The sequence below is a fragment of the Botryllus schlosseri genome, chromosome 5, assembly GCF_051294905.1.
Source record: "Botryllus schlosseri isolate E-star chromosome 5, Bs_hap1, whole genome shotgun sequence".
NCBI classification, from domain to species: domain Eukaryota; kingdom Metazoa; phylum Chordata; class Ascidiacea; order Stolidobranchia; family Styelidae; genus Botryllus; species Botryllus schlosseri.
In genome coordinates, this window is record NC_137240.1 from 14488212 (window position 1) to 14507810 (window position 19599).

Below are 19599 nucleotides of genomic sequence, written 5' to 3' on the forward strand. Positions count from 1 at the left end.
TTCGCGTTCACACAGAACCTTTCAAAAAGGTTCGTGTTCACACGAACCTGAACCTTTTAGAGGTTCACACCATCCCTACAGTGCTATGTGCCATCACTGCTTTCTTGAGTTATACATTGCGTATAAGAGTTTCTAAATATTTAAGCAGAACATCCATACAGGCTTAATGCACCCAAATCACTAGTATTATTGTTAGGGAATGTTGGGATTCATTTTATAGTTGCGCAATGCGCAGGGCGGGAAAATTTTTCAACCTCAGAAATAAATTTCGTCGATAATATTGGTATAGTTTCACATATTACTGTAAAATATATATCCATTCTCTTCCCACGTGATCAGATTAACCGGTAGAGCTGATTGATGGGGTTTCTATGAAAATTTTGGTCACAAAATTATTGATGATGAATCTTCTGGTTTTGTTAATCACTATGTTGCATGTTGCTATTTCTTGACTTATCGTCACGATTGTCGGTAGAGCCAAAATATATTGATCAAACGTACTGTAAAAATCGTCATTCATGAAACGCGTACGATTCCAACTTGGCATTTCTTTATGGCGAGCATCACGTTCCTATGCGTCTCGCATTTGTACGGCGAAGCTCAGATTGCAAGGACTCTATTATATTAAAAACGAAAAATCCAAATAACCCTGAATCGCACCAAGCGTGAAGAATTTTTTTAAGTCGAATTAAAATCTCGCAGAGATTTAAGAATCAATTGGAATTGCATATAGACGGCTGCCAACACGCACTAATATAAATATGCGTAGACGGCCGTATGATTATAATTTCGTTTTCACGGCTGCATGCCGTATACGTCCGCTGGTTGGCCACCCCGGGCCTAATCGCAATAAGAATGAGCATGAGCAATGGCTGCAACGTAAATACTAATCAGGGCTCGAGGTTCCGTGACCACCATTTAACACAGTAATGGTTCCCAACCCGACCCCAATACCCCCATGGCTACGCCTCTACAATTATGAACACTACACTTTTATAACCATCTGGCAGGAAGAACCTATTCAAAATATCTGGGTTATCGCGGTGGCTTCCTCGAGAATCATTATAGACAGCTATCGCTAGCTGAGAACACGTTAACTAAGCAGGGATATAGAACTTGCAACATTCGATTGTATATGCCTGTTATTTACATGCTGTAGGCCAGGGGTCGCCAACTCAAAATGGGTTGCGGCCTTGCGGGCCACTTTTCAAAATTCTTAGAGGCTGCGGGCCGCGTGACTTTATAAATATCGAGATAAAATAGGCCAGGCAGTTTGACAGCCACATTTTATGACATTACAATACATCAGTACAACGCCATGCTCTTGGTCATGGGCAACGGCAATAATATTATTTTATTGAAGAAATATTTAATGAAACAGACAATATCATGATCATCGCTTGTGTTTCATTTCGAACTATGAGCTGCGCACGATACCTGAAAACACTTTTCAGCGACGAAAGAATCGATATTTGGGTTAGCTAGACACGGCGCTTGCTGGAAAACAATAATATCATCGCAAAGCTTGATGGTGTCGAACCGTCAAGTCCTTTTCTGAGAGTCTCGGTCTTGGCACTGTAAGGGCCATTGCACGTCTAGGCAATACGCCAATTGCCAATTCACATCATTTGCTTCTCCCACCACGTAATGCTATCGCCAAGCACGAAGTGAAGCCACATCAAGAGGAATAGTGATGTTGGGTACAGTAGAATAGCTTATTTTGAATAATAGCAGCAATATTTTTAAACTGAAATCAATTTTGGCAGTTCAAAATAATGCTTTACGAAGAGTTCTACCGAAATCTCAAATCAGGTAGCGGGCCGCAAAATATGACCTCTGACAGTCGCTAAGCATGTCCACTGTCCAGTAGGGCTGTTCAAAAATAACTTATTTTTCCCGTTTCAAGCCGGTCACCTCTTAAATCGTCAGGTTACCCTAAAAAACGCTGCACACCAAATTTGGTTCAATTCAAGTATAGGGCTCCGCAGATCCAATTGAATTTTTAAATTTGAACAGAAAAATTAAAAAAAAAAATTTCAAATTTTTCTGTCAACCCCATGAAATGGTTGAGCTGTCTACAGAGACCATGCAAAACAAATTTGACTCAATTCCAACCAGTAGAAGCGGAGTTATTGGAGTTTTTCGTGGATATTTCTCGGATTATCCTTGATTGGTGGATAATCCGAGGATTATCAACGAAAAACTCCAATAACTCCGCTTCTACTAGTTGGAATTGAGTCAAATTTGTTTTGCATGGTCTCTGAAGACAGATCAACAATTTCATGGGGTTGACAGAAAAAATTGAATTTTTTTTTAATTTTCCTGTTTAAATTAAATAATTCAATTGGATCTGCGGAGCCCTATACTTGTTAGAATTGAACCAAATTTGGTGTGCAGCGTTTTTTAGGGTAACTTGACGATTTAAGAGGTGACCGGATTGAATTGGGAAAAAAGTTATTTTTGAACAGCCCTAAATTGTCCAGTCCATATCCACATTCAAATCGAAATACAAGCAATTTTTACTGAATCAATAATATTAGTTAGCCCTCAAGATTACCTGACCACGACCTGACATATCGACCTATCGCCTAGACGCCTAGCGAAACATGCAGCATTCATGTTATCGCTTACTTTTATATTATCCTTTCTTTCATCCACTCTGTGCAAGGTGTGCACTGTGCAATGTGCAGTGCATGCCTCTTATTTTCATGCTGTAGGCCAAGGTGGGTATCTGTTTAAAAGACTACCCCAAGTAGTTTGAGGAGGGTTGGTGCTCTCACTTTACAAATGGGAAAAAAAGTTTACAAATGGGTAAGGATTTACTTTACAAATGGGCAAGAAAGTTTACAAATGGGTAAGGATTTACTTTGCAAATGGGCAAGAAGTTTGCAAATGGGTAAGGATTGATTTCACTTTGCAAATGGCTAAGAACGGTCAAAAATCACGACAGGGTCCAGATCCAGATGGGTCCTCTCCCGCAAATTCGGCGAAATCCAAATCCAAATAAAAAAATCTAGATCTTCATCCAAAACGGACGTCAGTTAGTTCGTGCTACCATGTGACCCCCATCGCCAGATTCACCACCACTAATTCGGATAAATCCAAATCCAGATTTAGTTGGTGCGCTGTCAAAACTCACGACATGGTGGGGTCGTCAGCCCCCCCCCCCCCCCCCAGTTGAGCAAGGCCCAGATGAGGCCTCCCTCCACACATTCGGCGAAATCCAAATTCGAAAATGTGACCCCCGCATCCCCCATCACCACTACCACCAATTTTGATAAATCCAAATCCAGAAGTAGTTGGTGCGGTCAGCCCCCCAGTCGAGCAAGACCCAAATGAGTCCGCCTCCCACAAATTCGGCGAAATCCGATCGTGGATCAGTATGGATTTTCGGGTTCGGGATTTGGTCAAATAGACGAGGGGTCACCGTATTTCTGGGGGATGAGGGTCATTTTGGGTAGTGCCCAAGTTTGCGGTGCGGGGGGTGGGTGACCACTCGCCTATTTGACCAAATCCCGAACCCGAAAATCCATACTTTCATCAGAGTACACCCGCTCCCGCACTGATTTTCTCTGAAGTTGCAAATGGGCAGGAAATTTTTCAAACGCGAAGGATTTACTTTGCAAATGGGCAAGAAAGTTTACAAATGGGTAAGGATTTACTTTGCAAATGGGCAAGAAAGTTTACAAATGGGTAAGGATTTACTTTGCAAATGGGCAAGAAAGTTTACAAATGGGTAAGGATTTACTTTGCAAATGGGCAAGAAAGTTTACAAATGGGTAAGGATTTACTTTGCAAATGGGCAAGAAAGTTTACAAATGGGTAAGGATTTACTTTGCAAATGGGCAAGAAAGTTTACAAATGAGAAAGTTTACAAATGGGTAAGGATTTACTTTGCAAATGGACAAGAAAGTTGTCAAATGGCCAAGGTTACTTTGCAAATGGGCAAGGTTCACCCCCCCCCCCCCATCATCACCACCACCAATTTGGATAAATCCAAATCCAGAAGTAGCTGGTGCGGTCAGCCCCCCCCTCCAGTCGAGCAAGACCCAGATGAGTATTCCTCCCACAAATTCGGCGAAATCCAATCGAGGTCAAAACTCTTGACAATGTGGGGTCATCCCCCCCGCATACTTGGGGGCTACCCAGAAGGATCCCCCCCCAGGAATACGGCACCCCCCGTGCTTTGTGTAACTAGTAAATCTACTGGGAATGTCATGGAGATATCTGCCCACATTGAATTTGGTACTGCACCCAGTTATTAATTTTAACACGAATGTATTCCTGTCTTATTTTCAAATATTCTACCAATGGGTATTGTGCATCATTATAAACATTTTGCGTTACCTGAAAAGATACATGTTGCGATTTCGTATGTAGCCACCTCCGACGAAATGTCGAAAGTGTGCGACAAAGTGTGCGACAATGCGATACAATGAATAGACAGGAAGATGTCGAAGCGACTTGGATTTGTCAATGGAATCGGACACCCACCTTGGCCTAGGCGTAGTAAAAAGGAGGCATGCACACTGAATGAAAGTAAAGAATACAGTATAGAAAAAGAAAGCGACAAGAAATAGGGCGGCATGTCATGGGAAGCGAGATCGATAGGTCAGTCGTGGTCCGGTAATCTTGAGGATGGACTGCGAAGCGAAGCGAATTTACAAAATAATTGATAGCCTAATTTATATTTTTCAAATTACGAAAATCACGAGGCGAAATTGCCATTAGCCCACTGATACAAATATTTGGCTGCGTATAGAGGCTGCGTATAGAGGTTTTTTACTGGGCATTGTGTAAAAAATAAATGGTTGGATACGTAAAGTCAATCACGGAGACTTCGAAATGTTCACAAAATCCGTTTTCTCCTGTGATTAGGCCTACATAACCATTTCTCTAATAACTTCAAGATGAGCTGCTTGAACAGGCTTGAGCTAAATTTGAACAAAAAAATAGATGTCTATAATTAAGTGACCTCTGAATGTTCGATGACACTACTTCTATTAGCCATACCGGTAAATCTGAAAATGAAAACGTATTTGCAATATGCAAGTAACAATATAATGAACCAATTTCATTCACTAACCATGAAAAATTTTCGCGCTTCGCTTTTCGATGACAATACCAATACACGGAAGAACAGATATCGGTCTGTATAGTTAGTGACATTAGTTCCAACCCCAGCTTTGTGTATCGGTACCACTCTGACTGTTTTCAGATAGCTTGGAATGACACCGCTTTCTATCATGAAGTTTAAAAAATGGGACTTGATCATTGCCGACAGCCTTGTTGGATTTCAGTTTGTGGATGGCTACTTCTACTTCGGCGTGATTGGCAGGATCGAGCATACCAGACTGAGATGTCGATCTTAGCTCCGGCCTGGCTGACGCAGGTTTCGCAAGAGAAGAGACAATATTAGGACCTACGTTACAAAAATATTCATTGAAGTGATTCGCGACGATCGCAGGGTCTGAAAGTTTTTCACCGGTATTTGAATTCACAATTTGCAGAACAGACTTCATCATTGGTATATTAGCAATTTTATCAGTTCAATACACCACAAAAAATGCGATACAATGAAAAGAAAGGAAGATGTCGAAGCGACTATAGGAGTTGTCTATGGAATCGGACACCCACCTTGGCCTAGGCGATGTAAAGAGGAGGCATGCACACTGAATGAAAGTAAAGAAGACCGGAAGTTCAGCAAGATGGTTTTAATTGTGGCGTACTTGTGTTAAAGGTTTGTGATGTCTATATATGACTTCGCGTGGCAAGTTTGCCGCCACGATAAAGTTGGTGAATTATTGAAATCGGTGTAACTTAGGCTGCTGGAGTGTATTGTAAAGATGGCGGAGCATCGATTCCTGCGGCAGGTATAGAGTTCGGCTTCAACCATTCGACGCATGCTTGTGTCGGGTACAGGAAGGAATTCGGACAAACTCTGCTCGACGAAACAAGTAAAGATATATCTACAAGCTTTATTGGCTGCTACGGTATAATCAGTAAACCACTATCTCTACAGACGAGAAAGAGTTGTCTGATTATTGTGTGAAATGCTACTCTAAGACATCACCAGGAGACAGCACACAATGGGTATTAAGTGATAGACTCCATTTTGTTACGCAACGTAATTCAAGTCGTTTTTCCAGGTCGAATGTAACAATTGCAAAAGATGGACCCACACGGATTGTTCTCCTGGGCAATTTGCACCGGAAGGATCTTTTTATTGCGACTATTGCCACGATGTGTGCTAGGCCTATTCGTTCCTCCTACAATGAATATATATTCGATGATTGGTGTAAGTTTAGTAATGGAAATTTCTTTGAATAAAATTGAACGCTGAAGACATGTTCACCAACTATATGTGGATTTGTATTTATCCGGAATGGTGGTGGTGATGGGGGGGTCTAGCAACACTAACCGATGTCAGTTTTGGATGTAGATCTGCATGTTTTTAATTTGGATTTGGATTTCGCCGAATTTGAGGGGAGAGGCCATCCTGTCGTGTTTTTTACCGTTCTTGGCCATTTGCAATGTGAAATCAATCCTTGCCCATTTGCAAAGTAACCTTGGCCATTTGCAAACTTTCTTGCCCATTTGCAAAGTAAATCCTTACCCATTTGTACACTTTCTTGCCCATTTGCAAAGTAAATCCGTACCCATTTGTAAACTTTCTTGTCCATTTGCAAAGTAAATCCTTGCCTATTTGCAAACTTTCTTGCCCATTTGCAAAGTAAATTCTTGCCCATTTGCAAACTTTCTTGCCCATTTGCAAAGTAAATCCTTGCCTATTTGCAAACTTTCTTGCCCATTTGCAAAGTAAATTCTTGCCCATTTGCAAACTTTCTTGCCCATTTGCAAAGTAAATCCTTACCCATTTGTAAACTTTCTTGCCCATTTGCAAAGTAAATCCTTACCCATTTGTAAACTTTCTTTCCCATTTGCAAAGTAAATCATTACCCATTTGCAAACTTTCTTGTCCATTTGCAAAGTAAATCCTTGCCCATTTGAAAACTTTCTTTCCCATTTGCAGAGTAAATTCTTGCCCATTTGCAAACTTTCTTGCCCATTTGCAAAGTAAATCCTTGCCCATTTGAAAACTTTCTTGCCCATTTGCAAAGTAAATCCTTGCCCATTTGCAAACTTTCTTGCCCATTTGCAAAGTAAATCCTTGCCTATTTGAAGAGTAAACACTTGCCCATTTGAAAAGTAAATGCTTGCCCATTTGCAAAGTAAATCCTTCGCATTTGAAAAATTTCCTGCCCAATTGCAACTTCAGAGAAAATCAGTGCGGGAGGGGGTGTCGATCAGTGCGGGAGGGGTGTCGCCGTATTTTTTGGGGATGAGGGTCCTCTTGGCTAGTGTCCAAGTATGGGGGGGGGGCGCTGACCCCACATTGTCGTGAGTTTTGACCACGATCGGATTTCGCCGAATTTGTGGGAGGCGGACTCATCTGGGTCTTGCTCGACTGGGGGGCTGACCGCACCAACTAATTCTGGATTTGGATTTATCAAAATTGGTGGTGGTGATGGGGGATGCGGGGGTCGCATTTTCGAATTTGGATTTCGCCGAATGTGTGGAGGGAGGCCTCATCTGGGCCTTGCTCAACTGGGGGGGGGGGGGGCTGACGACCCCACCATGTCGTGAGTTTTGACAGCGCACCAACTAAATCTGGATTTGGATTTATCCGAATTAGTGGTGGTGAATCTGGCGATGGGGGTCACATGGTAGCACGAACTAACTGACGTCCGTTTTGGATGAAGATCTAGATTTTTTTATTTGGATTTGGATTTCGCCGAATTTGCGGGAGAGGACCCATCTGGATCTGGACCCTGTCGCGATTTTTGACCGTTCTTAGCCATTTGCAAAGTGAAATCAATCCTTACCCATTTGCAAACTTCTTGCCCATTTGCAAAGTAAATCCTTACCCATTTGTAAACTTTCTTGCCCATTTGTAAAGTAAATCCTTACCCATTTGTAAACTTTTTTTCCCATTTGTAAAGCGAGAGCACCAACCCTATCGAGTAGTTTCGGCATCCTACTATCTTTTCATTATATCGCAATCTTGTGGTGTACTGATTTGATTATAATTTGATATATATAATTTGATATATAATTTGATAAAAAATGATGATGGGTGGGTGGTAGGCGTGTAGGTTAGTAGTTATAGTTGAGTGACTTTTAGCTACACCAAACATGCAGTGTGGGATAAAATCGTTGTCATGCTTATTGCGGATAGAACGTTCCAGTATTGGTGAGTGAGACTTATGTAATACAGTGCAGTTGGTACATGCACATTAAGGCCAGTCGTGTACACAATAAGGCAGCTGCTACGTTAATAATAGTGGGAAAGACTGTATCCAGAGTCACAGTGTACCGGTAGACGCAAAATCAGGACAGCGAGTAACGCAGCAGTAACGCCTGTAAGGCTGTAACGGAGTACTTTTTAAATGTACCTAGACCCTATACTTGCTTTGTAGTGCCAGTGCTGACCTCAAGAAGAGTAAAGTTATCATCTTTAAGGCTGCTACTAGTATAGTTCTGTATCAACATGAAGTTGGATTGCTTTTTGCTGAAATTGTCACTTACCATACAAGCTGCGGAAGCTGGGCGATGCAGCCTCTGATTGTGATAAAATGATAATTGATAACTGATTGTATATAATTTGCATCACGCAGTTGATTGTATAGTCCTTCTGCATTCGTGACAAAGATCCAGTCTCTGATTTTGTATGCTCTTAAAGGCGTTTGACTATCAAACGCTGAGTCTGGTCTAAGTCTACTTCTTGAACAATTGCCGTACTTGGGCACATTTCAGATCATTCGTATTATATTTCTACTTCAAGTAGTTCTACATGTCTTGAAAATCGATATTTCTGCTAGTTGTAGTTGAGTGGAAATTGGTGGTACTAATTCTACTAGTAATGTAAGTATCATCAATCAATGGCAAGGCTACTTTGACCATATCTGAAGGACAATCGATCAATCGGTACATGAGTTCGGCTGTTGATATGAAAAAATGAAAATAATACATTCATTTTGGAATGGTCATAGGTATAGCAAATCCAATAGTAAAGTTGGGAAAAAGATGAATGGCAAAAACATTAAAATTGGATTTGAAGTATACATAGGCTATCTGTATTTTGTGTGATTGTCCTTATTGTGCACATATCTACTTTGCATGACCCTGTTTACACAGCTAGGACATCTCTAAAAAGGATCAATTGTTGACCGAAGTGCAATTGACGCCTGCAGTGCATCGGCAAGATGTCTAATCCGAAGACCTCTGCAACCTCCAAACCCCTCAAATTGGTGGCGTTTGGTGCCGGGAAAGAATTCAGCGTTAAAGAAAGTGACAAGGTAGGGTAAGGTCCAAGCATGTGTGGTATTTTAGCATTTAATTATCATGGGAAGTGCCGCAAACAGTCTCAGTTGAGGGAAGCTTATGTCCAACAAGACTTCATTCAATTTCTCCATTGTTCTTGTCTACTATAGTTTTTGAACCCGCTGAACCTGTTAGTGCTTAAGAATTGAAAATGTGCAAGAAAGGATTCAAACAGCTACCGGTATGGATTTGAAGCATAAATATGATGTGGTGTCAAATTAAAGTCTCGAGTGTGAAAAATATTTTGGGAGCAACTGACATGACGTCAGTCTTGATAGGTGTGCCTTGTTATTGGCAACATGGACCTTGGACCTCCTACCCATCTTATTTGCAACGTAAATGATAAGTTATTGTCAACCTTTTTTGATCACTTACCATCTTAATCCTTGGCTATTTGCAACATTTCATGGTCTGTTGCAACGCTAGTGCACCAATCCTCTTTAACCATCTGGAAATTTTATTGATGGTGGGGTAGACCTGCAAGTTCATGATATAGGCCTAATGTGGCAATGCATCCTTTTGGTCATGAGTTCCAATAACCATATTACGAATCAGTGTTTCTTTATTTCAGATGGGACGTTGCCGCAATGTGTCCAGTTTTGAGAAGTACAACCGTATAGGAGAAGGGACTTATGGGATTGTTTGTAAGATGGAATTTTTAATGTATAAACTATTTAATTACCGGTTTAATACCGTAGGTCCTAATCTCTCATCAACATCTAAGAGGGAATTAGGGGCTAGAAAAAAGCCTGGCTTCTTTTTTCATACCTTGTCTACTTTGTCAGGTTTCTGTAGATGACCCAATGGCTGTATTTAAAGCTATACTTGGGGTTACTAGTGCTTGTAGCCTACACTTCGAACTTTCAAACAACTCAAATTGATTGAGTTCAAGAATGTTTCATCACGCTCAGACAGACGACCCAAGTTTGAGAACCGCTGCTCTACGGTCATGCTTCGTACATTTTTAGACCGTGCTCGAGATACTGAAAGTGGCGAGATTGTTGCGTTGAAGAAAGTGAGAACTGAACATGACATGGAAGGCGTCTCAATAAGCAGTCTGCGAGAGATCAACCTGTTGCTGTGCCTACGACATCCGAACATTGTTGAATTGAAAGAAGTTGTCGTAGGACAACACCTCGACAGGTTAGCAGAATCACTGTCATTAAAATCGGTCAAAGACGTTGGTGATACTTCAGCACAAGTAGAAGTGATGCCATAAATTCCTACTAATTACAAGTAAAGCTAACTATTGTGAAGACAACAAAAACTACTTGGATATGAAGTAGAAAGTAAGTATGCCTAATTTTGGACAATGCTTCGCAGACTTCTGTTGATCAATTGCAGTAGACACCTTTTAAAATTGTGGTATGCATCTTCGCTACTGATGCAGAGTTGTTAAGAAATAGGTGCTATTTTCAAAATTACCCAGTCATACCTGGATTTAATGATATTTTCTTGAATACTCGACTTCTAAACACTTCTGAGGTAGCTGTGCCAATGTGGCACACAGAGCATGCTTTGGCAGACTGGGTCGGCCCTGGGCCGAATAAGGCACGGTGAAGTAGAAGTGCTTTTCTGACACAGATGACACCCATGACCAAATGCTTTGCTGGCCTGATGTAAAGCTTACACAATTCTCATGAATCGTGTGTATTTGCAGTATATTTCTTGTTATGGGATACTGCGAGCAAGACCTCGCCAGTTTATTGGATAACATGTCAACACCATTCACAGAAGCTCAGGTCAAATGCATCACTTTACAAGTGCTAGAGGGTCTTCAATATCTTCACGATAACTTCATCATACACAGGTAAGTATTGATTTGTTTACTACACTTGGTTACGTCAATATAATTATACTATTCAGGGATTTGAAGGTGTCGAATCTTCTCATGACTGATAACGGAGAGGTGAAAATTGCTGACTTTGGTTTAGCCAGAACTTACGGAACGCTGCAACAGAATATGACTCCGAGAGTAGTTACGCTATGGTACCGTGCACCTGAGCTGCTTTTTGGCTCGAAATGGCATTCAACTGCTATTGGTAAGCCGTAAAATTGTATCGTTTGACCAACTTCCAGATCTGAAATGTTCTATCTATGGCTTGTGATATATTTGTCAGAGGTTATGGGCCTAAAGCGTGTCTATGGTGGTTCACAACAAAAATTGGGTCATGTCGTCAAACCTGTTTGTCTGTACTCTGTTTATATTCAGCTTGATAACATGAACAATAGCATGGAGCAGGGTTGTGCAACTAGCGGCTCTCAGGCAAAATCCGACTCCCAAAGATTATGAATTATTTTGCCCTCGGACAAGTGCCAATTTTCAATGGTGTGTGGTCAGAAAATAAGTTTCAAATTTAGTTCAGTTTGATCCATTTGAGCTCCAAGAAGTTCCCAAATGCATTAAATGCTTGTTTTTCACGCTTCGAGGAATTTTCCTTCGACTATTCATGATTATTTCCCGTAGTCTGAAATTGAACTTGAATGACATGTCTTACTTTTCAGACATGTGGGCTCTTGGATGCATTCTCGCTGAGCTCCTTGCACATAAGCCGTTGTTTCCCGGCAAATCCGAGTTACAAATGATCGATATGATTATTGAACTTTTGGGGTCCCCCAACGAAAGCATATGGCCGGTATGTATGGTTTACCGTTGAGCTCTGTAAGTTTTAATACATTGGGATGTCACAGGGATTCGAACAACTGCCGGCAATAAAGGCGATATATCTGAGGAATCAACCGTATAATAATTTGAAGCATCGATTTCCGTGGCTTTCCGAGGCCGGCCTGCGTCTGTTAAATCTCTTGCTGATGTTTGATCCGGAGAAGAGGGCGACAGCACGGGATTCTTTGCAGATATCCTACTTCAAAGAGAAGCCACTCCGTTAGTAATTTTCTGTTTCACTGTTTGTCTATAGCTGGGACGGGGAACCTGTGACTCACTTGATTTTCTAATCTGGCTGTGCAAAATACAGTATCATTCGAATTTGTCAATAAAAAATAATAATGCGCCGCGCCCAAAATGTTGTGCAATTCATGGGGCCTGCATTACTCTAAAGCAGTGGTTCTCCACCTTTTTGGCTTCGCGGACCCCTTTTGACCGTCACGGACCCCCTCAAGTTTTAGTTCAATTTTAGCTCTATTATGGTGCAACCTTCATCTGTCTTGTGCAAATATGAACTGTATGATTGTGATAAACAGCAAACTAATGATTTTTCTTGTAAATAACGTACTATTTATGTGGAAATTGGTGGACTTTTATTATTTCAAAGCTAATTTTGCTGCTGTAATTCTGGAAGTAAGTGGTCGTGTCCTGAAAATCCACGTCTTCGTTTTGATATGAACGAGGAGTGCTGAAAACTATTGTCGCAAAGATAGATGGAGGCTAATGCAATATTAACGCATAACGCTTCCGACGATACTTTTGGTGTGATTGCAACATTTATGGCACCAAAATGAAGAAACATATATTTTATGAACATATCACGTCCAGCATCTAGCGCAGGGACGGGCAACATACGGACCGCGGGCCAGATTCGGCCCGCGACGGCATTTTGATCGGCCCGCGGAGAGTTTCTACCGTCAAAGTGAAATCCTAATCTAAAAGTATAGACGGATTTTATGCGCCAAAGAATGGATCCAAGTTTTCCAACTTGAGAAAGACTCATGAAACGACTTGTTCTGTTCGGGTTTACATATACATTTACGAGCAAACATTTTCGTCCATGAACAATTGAAAATTAATAAGGCAAGGCTGCATACCAATACAACTCGTGATATAAATTTCATGGTTGGAACGTAATGCTTTGATAGCAACGAAACACTCATTGGTCATCAAAAAATATCATTGTCCGATTTATGACGAGTGTCAGCCAAAAATATTCGGGTTCATTTCAATATAAATATTTTATTCAATTGTATATTGAAGTTCTGTACCTCCAAGAACCTGTTCAAATAGTAATCATGTATATCACGCGATAAAATGGATTTCGTGGCAAGGTTTCAATCCCTGCATTGAGATAAATTTTTATTTCAAACGACTGTTCACTAATTTGGTGTGACTGACAACTTCAAATTGAGAAGGTTTCGCAGACATTACGAAGTCACCCTGACTGACGTTACTATCTCCATATTTCTTTTCCGCAAACCCCAACAAAACGTCTCTAAACAGCAATATGTTTGTATCAGCAGGTTATTGGAAATTGGGAATGAAAATGAATTTCCACACTACGATGCTATATGCACTATAGTTCTTGTCAGACGAATATTATGATGATATGAGTCATGAGGTTTTAGCAGTTGTGGTGCGAAAATGCCTGAAGCTATCTCAAATTAAAAAAAAATTGCGTTATCAACCATTTTGAAAATTTAGAGGTCTCGCGGACCCCCTGAAATTGCTTCGCGGACTCCCGGTTGAGAACCGCTGCTCTAAAGGTTTCCCAATCCTGGTCTGTAGGATATTATGACTTAGTGTAACTATGTCATGTCATTTGTCACCCAAGTTGAAAGGGATTATACAGAATATTCATACTGTTTAAGAGTGGACTCTATGATTGGCTAATGACTTTTGATACTTTTCCAGGCTTCATCCCTATTTCAAACTTTTAAACTGGACTTGGATAAAAACTATGTCAGTCGAAATAAACGTGCATAAAACTATGTCAGTTCGATTACTATTAGAAGTTTAAATAGACATGTCAAAACTACTGCAAAGGGAAGTAGATAACGAAGGCCTGCAAATTACTCAAGTAGTTTCAAAAAGTACATTTGGTTCAGGGGTCGCATACTTTTAGCGGTTAATTGGAGCTGGCTGCTTTGGCAGCTATTTCACCCAATTGCTATGTGAATTTAACTGAAAAATAATGCAACATATATCAAAACTACGTCCTACTTTACAAAGTTCAAAGTGTAGAAATTGAGTAGTTTTGCTAAGAAAACTTGAGTAGATCAAGCAAGAGGATAAATCCTCTTAAAAGAGGATGTATGGTAACCCTATAATATCTACTTTCTAATCATGCAACTTGTGTTTCAGCTTGCGAAGCCAGTATGATGCCAACGTTTCCGCATCACCGGAACAAATCAGCAGAGTAAGTCTTGGTAATGGATATCACTGTTACGGAATACACAAACAACTCTACTACAAGATTGAGAGGCATAATGAATTGATCTATGAAACTACTGTGAACACTAGTTTTGAGTCATCTGTTTAAGTGTAGCGAGTGTGTTTCAAGGCAGTTGGTAATGAAATAACTCTACATTTTCAATGCGCCAGAGGTTTTCTTTACCTGCACTGTTGAAAGCTGATCGATTGTCATTAGCTTCTGTCAAGGTCACAACATTTTCTAAGTGAAATCCTCAGGTCATTATGATCCGAGTGCGTGAACTCATGAAAAAGAGCATCAATTTCTTGGCAGTTTTGTGGATTGCCGTATGCTCCAGTGATTTCGAGTATTTCATTTCTTACTTCAACATTACATTGCCCCACGAATTGGTGTTTTTACGTTAGAATTAGTGATTTCACAGAATGGAGCTATTGCAAGCCAGAAATTCGTTGGGGAAAACTGCTGGGAAGAGACACTAGTGACGAGTTGGTATATTTACTATTTCAAGCGTTGGAATAGGGTTCTCAATTTAATGAGTTGACCTTTCTTGTTTTTCGGCAAGAGTTGAGAATGAGAATTGAAGTTTTACAGAGTTGTGAAATCTAATGTACGATTTGAAGCGAGGTCCAAAGTAGTGGTGGTATGCATCGATGCTTGATATCACGCCAAGGAATCACTGGGTTTTTGCTGATAATACCAAACTCTGTTGTGCACAAGCAATTGTCATGCCACGTTACACACCAAGTAATAATTTATTAGCAGTGACCAACCCGTTCAGCTTTTAGAGCAGAGGATGTTGGTTAGCAAGTCAATTATTGAATATTGCATTTTTGGACGCAGCGCTTTCATGGAAAGTAGATTGGTGGACTTGTATGTTTGGAACCAGGAACAATGCTCATGTGAAGGAATCAGCAATCATATGAAGCAGAAGCAACAATCAATTGCTGTTGGTACCTCTGTGAAGCTTTGATACCAATGCTGTAATAGCCTATAATCACACCTTCACATAGTTTAAGATACAGGCGACTCTCCAACAACAAAAAATTGATGTATTTCAAATCGCTGTCATGTGCTCACTTCAAATTACAATATAAATTATTAATAATGCTAACATATTTCCATATAGAGTTAATAAGTTGGAAATACATCGCCGCAACCGCAGTCCTGCCTTACAGAAGCTCGACCATTCAGACATAAAAATTCGTCGATCAAATTTAAGAATTACTACATACAGTGAATTGCACATATCTGCAATTTGTAACAATTTTTTAGGACAATGTCGAAGCGCCGTAATCCTCAAGCAACAGCGTCCTCCAGGTAATCGACAAGTAATAATCGGACAATCTCACAGTAACTACGTAAGTGTGCTTTCTTTCAGTAAGAAACAACGTAAAATGGCTGAAGAATGAGGCTATATCAAGTATGGTACGAAAATCTTGCGATGCTTTGGATAATTGTCAAACTTTTTCAAGTACCACTCATGATGCGTGTAACTTCTGGCTGAAAGCATCAGGGTTGTGAAGATGGCGAAAGCAGCAGCTTGAATTGACCAGGATGCTAAAGCGAAACCAGTCCACTCTACGGATTCGGCGAAGAGGTTGGCGCACGATACATATTCGAACATACTGCCGTGCGGGATTTTATATCCTGTTTCCCCAGGTTTTCTGAGGTCACGCAATATTCCGTCGCAAATTATATTTGTTCTCATGCCCCAAATAAAAAGAGATGCTCCGACGATGAAATTTGGTTGATAGATCCAGTCTGAGTCGTAGTTCGCACACCGAAGATGATACAGGGTCTGAATAAAAAAAATATCTTCAACCTACAATAACCAAGCATGCGGTCCAAGGTCTTGAGTTGGTAATTTGTGACTCAAAAATACAAGACACTGATTGCTGCTAGATCACAGAGCCTGATGTTTTGAATACCACTATTAAGTGTACACTGTACAGCAGGCCAGTAGATGTGGCTGATCGATTTGATACAACAATGGACCGTCTATCAATGCAATAGTTAGTTTTACTTAAACTAATATCATATGTGACAAGATTCATTTACACACAAGCTCTTATGCGACGACAAAACGAGGAAAATTGGGTAATCCTAGATTGCTGGCATGTGTGATTAGTTGACCACATGATAACACCAAAATTTTCAACGCGGTCAAAAGTTGCTGTAACACTAATTCCAAAATATATTATCCCAGAATTAGCCCACAAGAGTTGTGGAGGAACACAACTCAACAACTAGAGGCATTGTTTTATCTCAATGCAATACCGAATTTTAATTTTACTAGAGGGAAGTCTGGCAAACTGATTAGCGAGACAGATAGACAGATTATTTCAATTAAAAAGTGGTGGGTGAGCTGTAGTAATAAAGTTTTTGGTGCATAGACGAGGATCATGATATCACTGTTTATGTCAATAGGGTACAATAAAAAATGTAAATTTTTTGGTAGTACTGTAATGAAACCACTTACATTGTGGTGTGGTCCTGTAGTGATTGCGCAGCAATGCTGCTCATTGCCCACATATGATACTGATTAGGAATGTAGGATCAACGACAAAAATACATTCTATGCTTAAATTATAAACATATGCTAGTATTTGCATTTGGACACATTGCTGGCCATCAAACGACCCACTGTAGACAAAGTTTTCTCAAGCTTTCATATGATACAAAAATATGCTTACTTGCATGTAGCCATTACATGTGGTGAAAACAAATGCCAGGAACACAATAAATATTGGTGATGCTTTTCCTCCTCTGATCCTCAACGGATATATGATTGATCTGTTTGTGTAGTGAGTTATGTACATGGCAAGCAGTATCCAATTTGTGAAAGGAACATCGGCATTCACAGTAAGCGTCAGATACACCGGCACTAGTATTGCAGGTGACTCCTGAAGTGATATCAACATGAGATTATTCCAAACAGAGGTATGAACATAACGCGTTCATCACCATGAGTAGCCATGAAACTCGAGCGCTCAGTGCTGGGCCCCAGCTACGGGATGTGTGCCGGCCGTATGGTATCTTGATGCCGCCAACCACAATCAAGTGTACTATAGGAGCAATGCCAATCATCAAGCCAGCAAGCAGGTCTACAAGTCGCCGTTCATTCTTCTCGTCAAAGAGATCGAAAAATCTCATTTTGTGCCTAGTATAACACGGTAAAATGAACGCTTAATGATGCAATCTGTAACCGGCTATTAAAATTAGATCAACTATAGATCTGCACTCAGCTGTTCCACCATCTTTATCCATGTGTAATAGTAGCTTCATGATGGAAATACGTAATTCCTAGTACGGTATTGCATACAATTCTGTATCACATTTGGACACTCACAAAAGATTTATAACAACACTCAAAAACTCTATTCGTATGAAATTCCTCCGGGTTGGGTGACACCGAGAGCACAATTAGGGCAATCTCGAATAAATTGCAAATCCTAATTTCAAAGTTTTGTTTTGGTCCATCATTATTCCACCATCTAAATACAAACTATTTTAATTTTTTTTCCACATTGGCATTCAAATCCAGATCCAATATCTCAATATGGATCCAAATCCTCCTTTGAAGATGTTCTAATAAGGAAAGGACGTAGTTTATTTTTGTCTTTAATGTTTTTTGCGGCATATACACTGATTCATGATACACATACACACGATCTGTGCATATGCATACCATGAGTGCATGATGTGCATATGCCGCTGCACAAGGAAGTGCAGACATAGCCAAATATTAGGCTTACCATATTTCGGCAATGAAAAAAGAGGACACTTTTTCAGAAATTTCAGGCAAGCAAAACTGGAGAAGAATTCTCAAAAACAGGTAAATTTCACCCGCTTCATGATCGGATGACTAAAAAAAAAAAAGGTCATCACTTCCGCTCAGAGCTCAAAAACACACTCCACATTGCCAGGTGGATGACTAAAAAAAAAAAAAAAAAAAAAAAAAGGTCTTTTTTTCGCTCAGAGCTGAAATCACCCCTTTTCCCTCCGAAATACCCGCCGGAGCTTCACTTCTGCGCTAATTTGCGGCATATCACTCGCGATTTCCTCTAAATATGACCTAAATTTTCAAGAAAGAGGACAAAATCTCAAAAAAGAGGACAAAAGGGCGTCCTCCGAGGACACTTTCAAAAAAGTCAAAAAAGAGGACAAATCCTCTTAAAAGAGGACGTATGGTAAGCCTACCAAATATGAACTACAATTTGCACAAAAGGTGCTGGCTATCCTCTCCATACAAAATAACAATCTGTATTTCAAATACAAATTCGAAGCACAACACAGTGTGTGCAAAATAAGGTCAGTGAAGACAAGCACAAGGACAGCAGTAACGGAGTACTACTTTTCCAAAAAATATTCAAGTAACAACAAGTGTATCTAATGGTAGAGCTTACTCAAGAAGGAAAGTAGTGCAAGTTGAACATCTAACTATTTGTTTTTATATTTTTATGTTATGTCATGTCAAGTAAGAAAGTAGGCTAAAATCGGCACAAATTTGCATCACATTTATTACTGAAATTACCACAGAAGCTGAGCGACGTGGCTTCTGATTATGATAACTGATTATATTATAAGTTGCACCCATTTGCTATTTCTATTTGAAGTAAGTCATCTGGATTTGTTTCTCATTCCGCAAATAGTTTTCATTAACACATGTGTACCGCCACGCAAGATGACTAAAAATGCGAATCTGCATCGCATTTCTCACATGCCACTATCCACATGTCATACACCACAGACTCGTCCAGTAACCGCTTTATTGTATCTGGGCATTGGGCAATCATTGCGGCAGCGGCAGCAGAGCAAACACAAATTCAGCTGCAGAGGTCGCCGGATCCGGATATTGGAGTTTCGAAAACGTATCGAAGCCTATGAATCAAAAACCAACCTTGGCCTATAAAAGAGACTACACCATGATGTAAAGTGGCAGGCACATATAACAAGACATGCAAATTATCACACGATGATGGACATTTGTACCAGTTATCAGGAACAAGTTATTATCGTGATCTACACCTGGACAATGGCTACCATAATAACGATATGTCAGAACATGATCCGGTGATGTTAACCCAAGCTAGTACTGATGCAGCAGAAACTG

General features: G+C 40.3%; 3 protein-coding genes and 2 long non-coding RNA genes across 10 annotated transcripts in view; 3 read left to right on the plus strand and 2 right to left on the minus strand.

The window, feature by feature from the left end:
* Window positions 1-19599, minus strand: part of LOC145439791 (uncharacterized) — a 49583-nt gene that overhangs the window by 9324 nt on the left and 20660 nt on the right. The window lies entirely within an intron of this gene.
* LOC145439158 (uncharacterized) lies at window positions 2756-5512 on the plus strand. Its single transcript, XR_013915107.1, has 2 exons — window positions 2756-2811; window positions 5219-5512. It is a non-coding gene; the product is annotated as an uncharacterized LOC145439158 (long non-coding RNA).
* LOC145439157 (uncharacterized) lies at window positions 5685-6361 on the plus strand. The gene is made up of 4 exons (XR_013915106.1): window positions 5685-5740; window positions 5825-5957; window positions 6023-6093; window positions 6150-6361. It is a non-coding gene; the product is annotated as an uncharacterized LOC145439157 (long non-coding RNA).
* LOC145439786 (cyclin-dependent kinase 10-like) lies at window positions 8114-16228 on the plus strand. 6 transcript variants are annotated; one of them, XM_080317413.1, is made up of 13 exons: window positions 8114-8254; window positions 9199-9359; window positions 9956-10028; window positions 10353-10527; window positions 11045-11194; window positions 11251-11426; window positions 11890-12020; window positions 12076-12268; window positions 14417-14471; window positions 14897-14971; window positions 15759-15803; window positions 15865-15906; window positions 15959-16228. In XM_080317413.1, the coding sequence occupies exons 2-12, from the start codon at window positions 9267-9269 to the stop codon at window positions 15893-15895; spliced, it is 1197 nt and encodes a 398-aa protein (XP_080173539.1). In that variant the 5' UTR covers window positions 8114-8254; window positions 9199-9266; the 3' UTR covers window positions 15896-15906; window positions 15959-16228. The 6 variants fall into 6 exon arrangements, 4 of the variants coding, with proteins under 4 accessions (XP_080173539.1, XP_080173537.1, XP_080173540.1 ...); XR_013915351.1 differs by having other exon boundaries at window positions 8115-8254; window positions 14908-14971; XM_080317411.1 differs by having other exon boundaries at window positions 15865-16228.
* On the minus strand, window positions 15516-18366 carry LOC145439790 (3-oxo-5-alpha-steroid 4-dehydrogenase 1-like). The gene is made up of 3 exons (XM_080317418.1): window positions 17451-18366; window positions 17180-17389; window positions 15516-16284 (listed from the first exon to the last, which is right to left on the minus strand). Exons 1-3 carry the CDS (start codon window positions 17637-17639, stop codon window positions 15898-15900), a joined length of 786 nt encoding a protein of 261 aa, XP_080173544.1. The 5' UTR covers window positions 17640-18366; the 3' UTR covers window positions 15516-15897.

What these genes read in the sequence shown, in the direction of transcription:
- LOC145439790 (XM_080317418.1), bottom strand. Translation starts at nt 17,639, where the DNA reads ATGAGATTTTTCGATCTCTTTGACGAGAAGAATGAACGGCGACTTGTA. An exon ending in GAGTTTCATGGCTACTCATG is followed by an intron (nt 17,390 to 17,450) that starts GTGATGAACGCG and finishes ATATCACTTCAG; the next exon opens with GAGTCACCTGCAATACTAGT. An exon ending in CATGTAATGGCTACATGCAA is followed by an intron (nt 16,285 to 17,179) that starts GTAAGCATATTT and finishes TTTTTTATTCAG; the next exon opens with ACCCTGTATCATCTTCGGTG.
- LOC145439786 (XM_080317411.1), top strand. Translation starts at nt 9,267, where the DNA reads ATGTCTAATCCGAAGACCTCTGCAACCTCCAAACCCCTCAAATTGGTG. An exon ending in ATGGCATTCAACTGCTATTG is followed by an intron (nt 11,427 to 11,889) that starts GTAAGCCGTAAA and finishes CTTACTTTTCAG; the next exon opens with ACATGTGGGCTCTTGGATGC. An exon ending in CACCGGAACAAATCAGCAGA is followed by an intron (nt 14,472 to 14,896) that starts GTAAGTCTTGGT and finishes CGTTAGAATTAG; the next exon opens with TGATTTCACAGAATGGAGCT.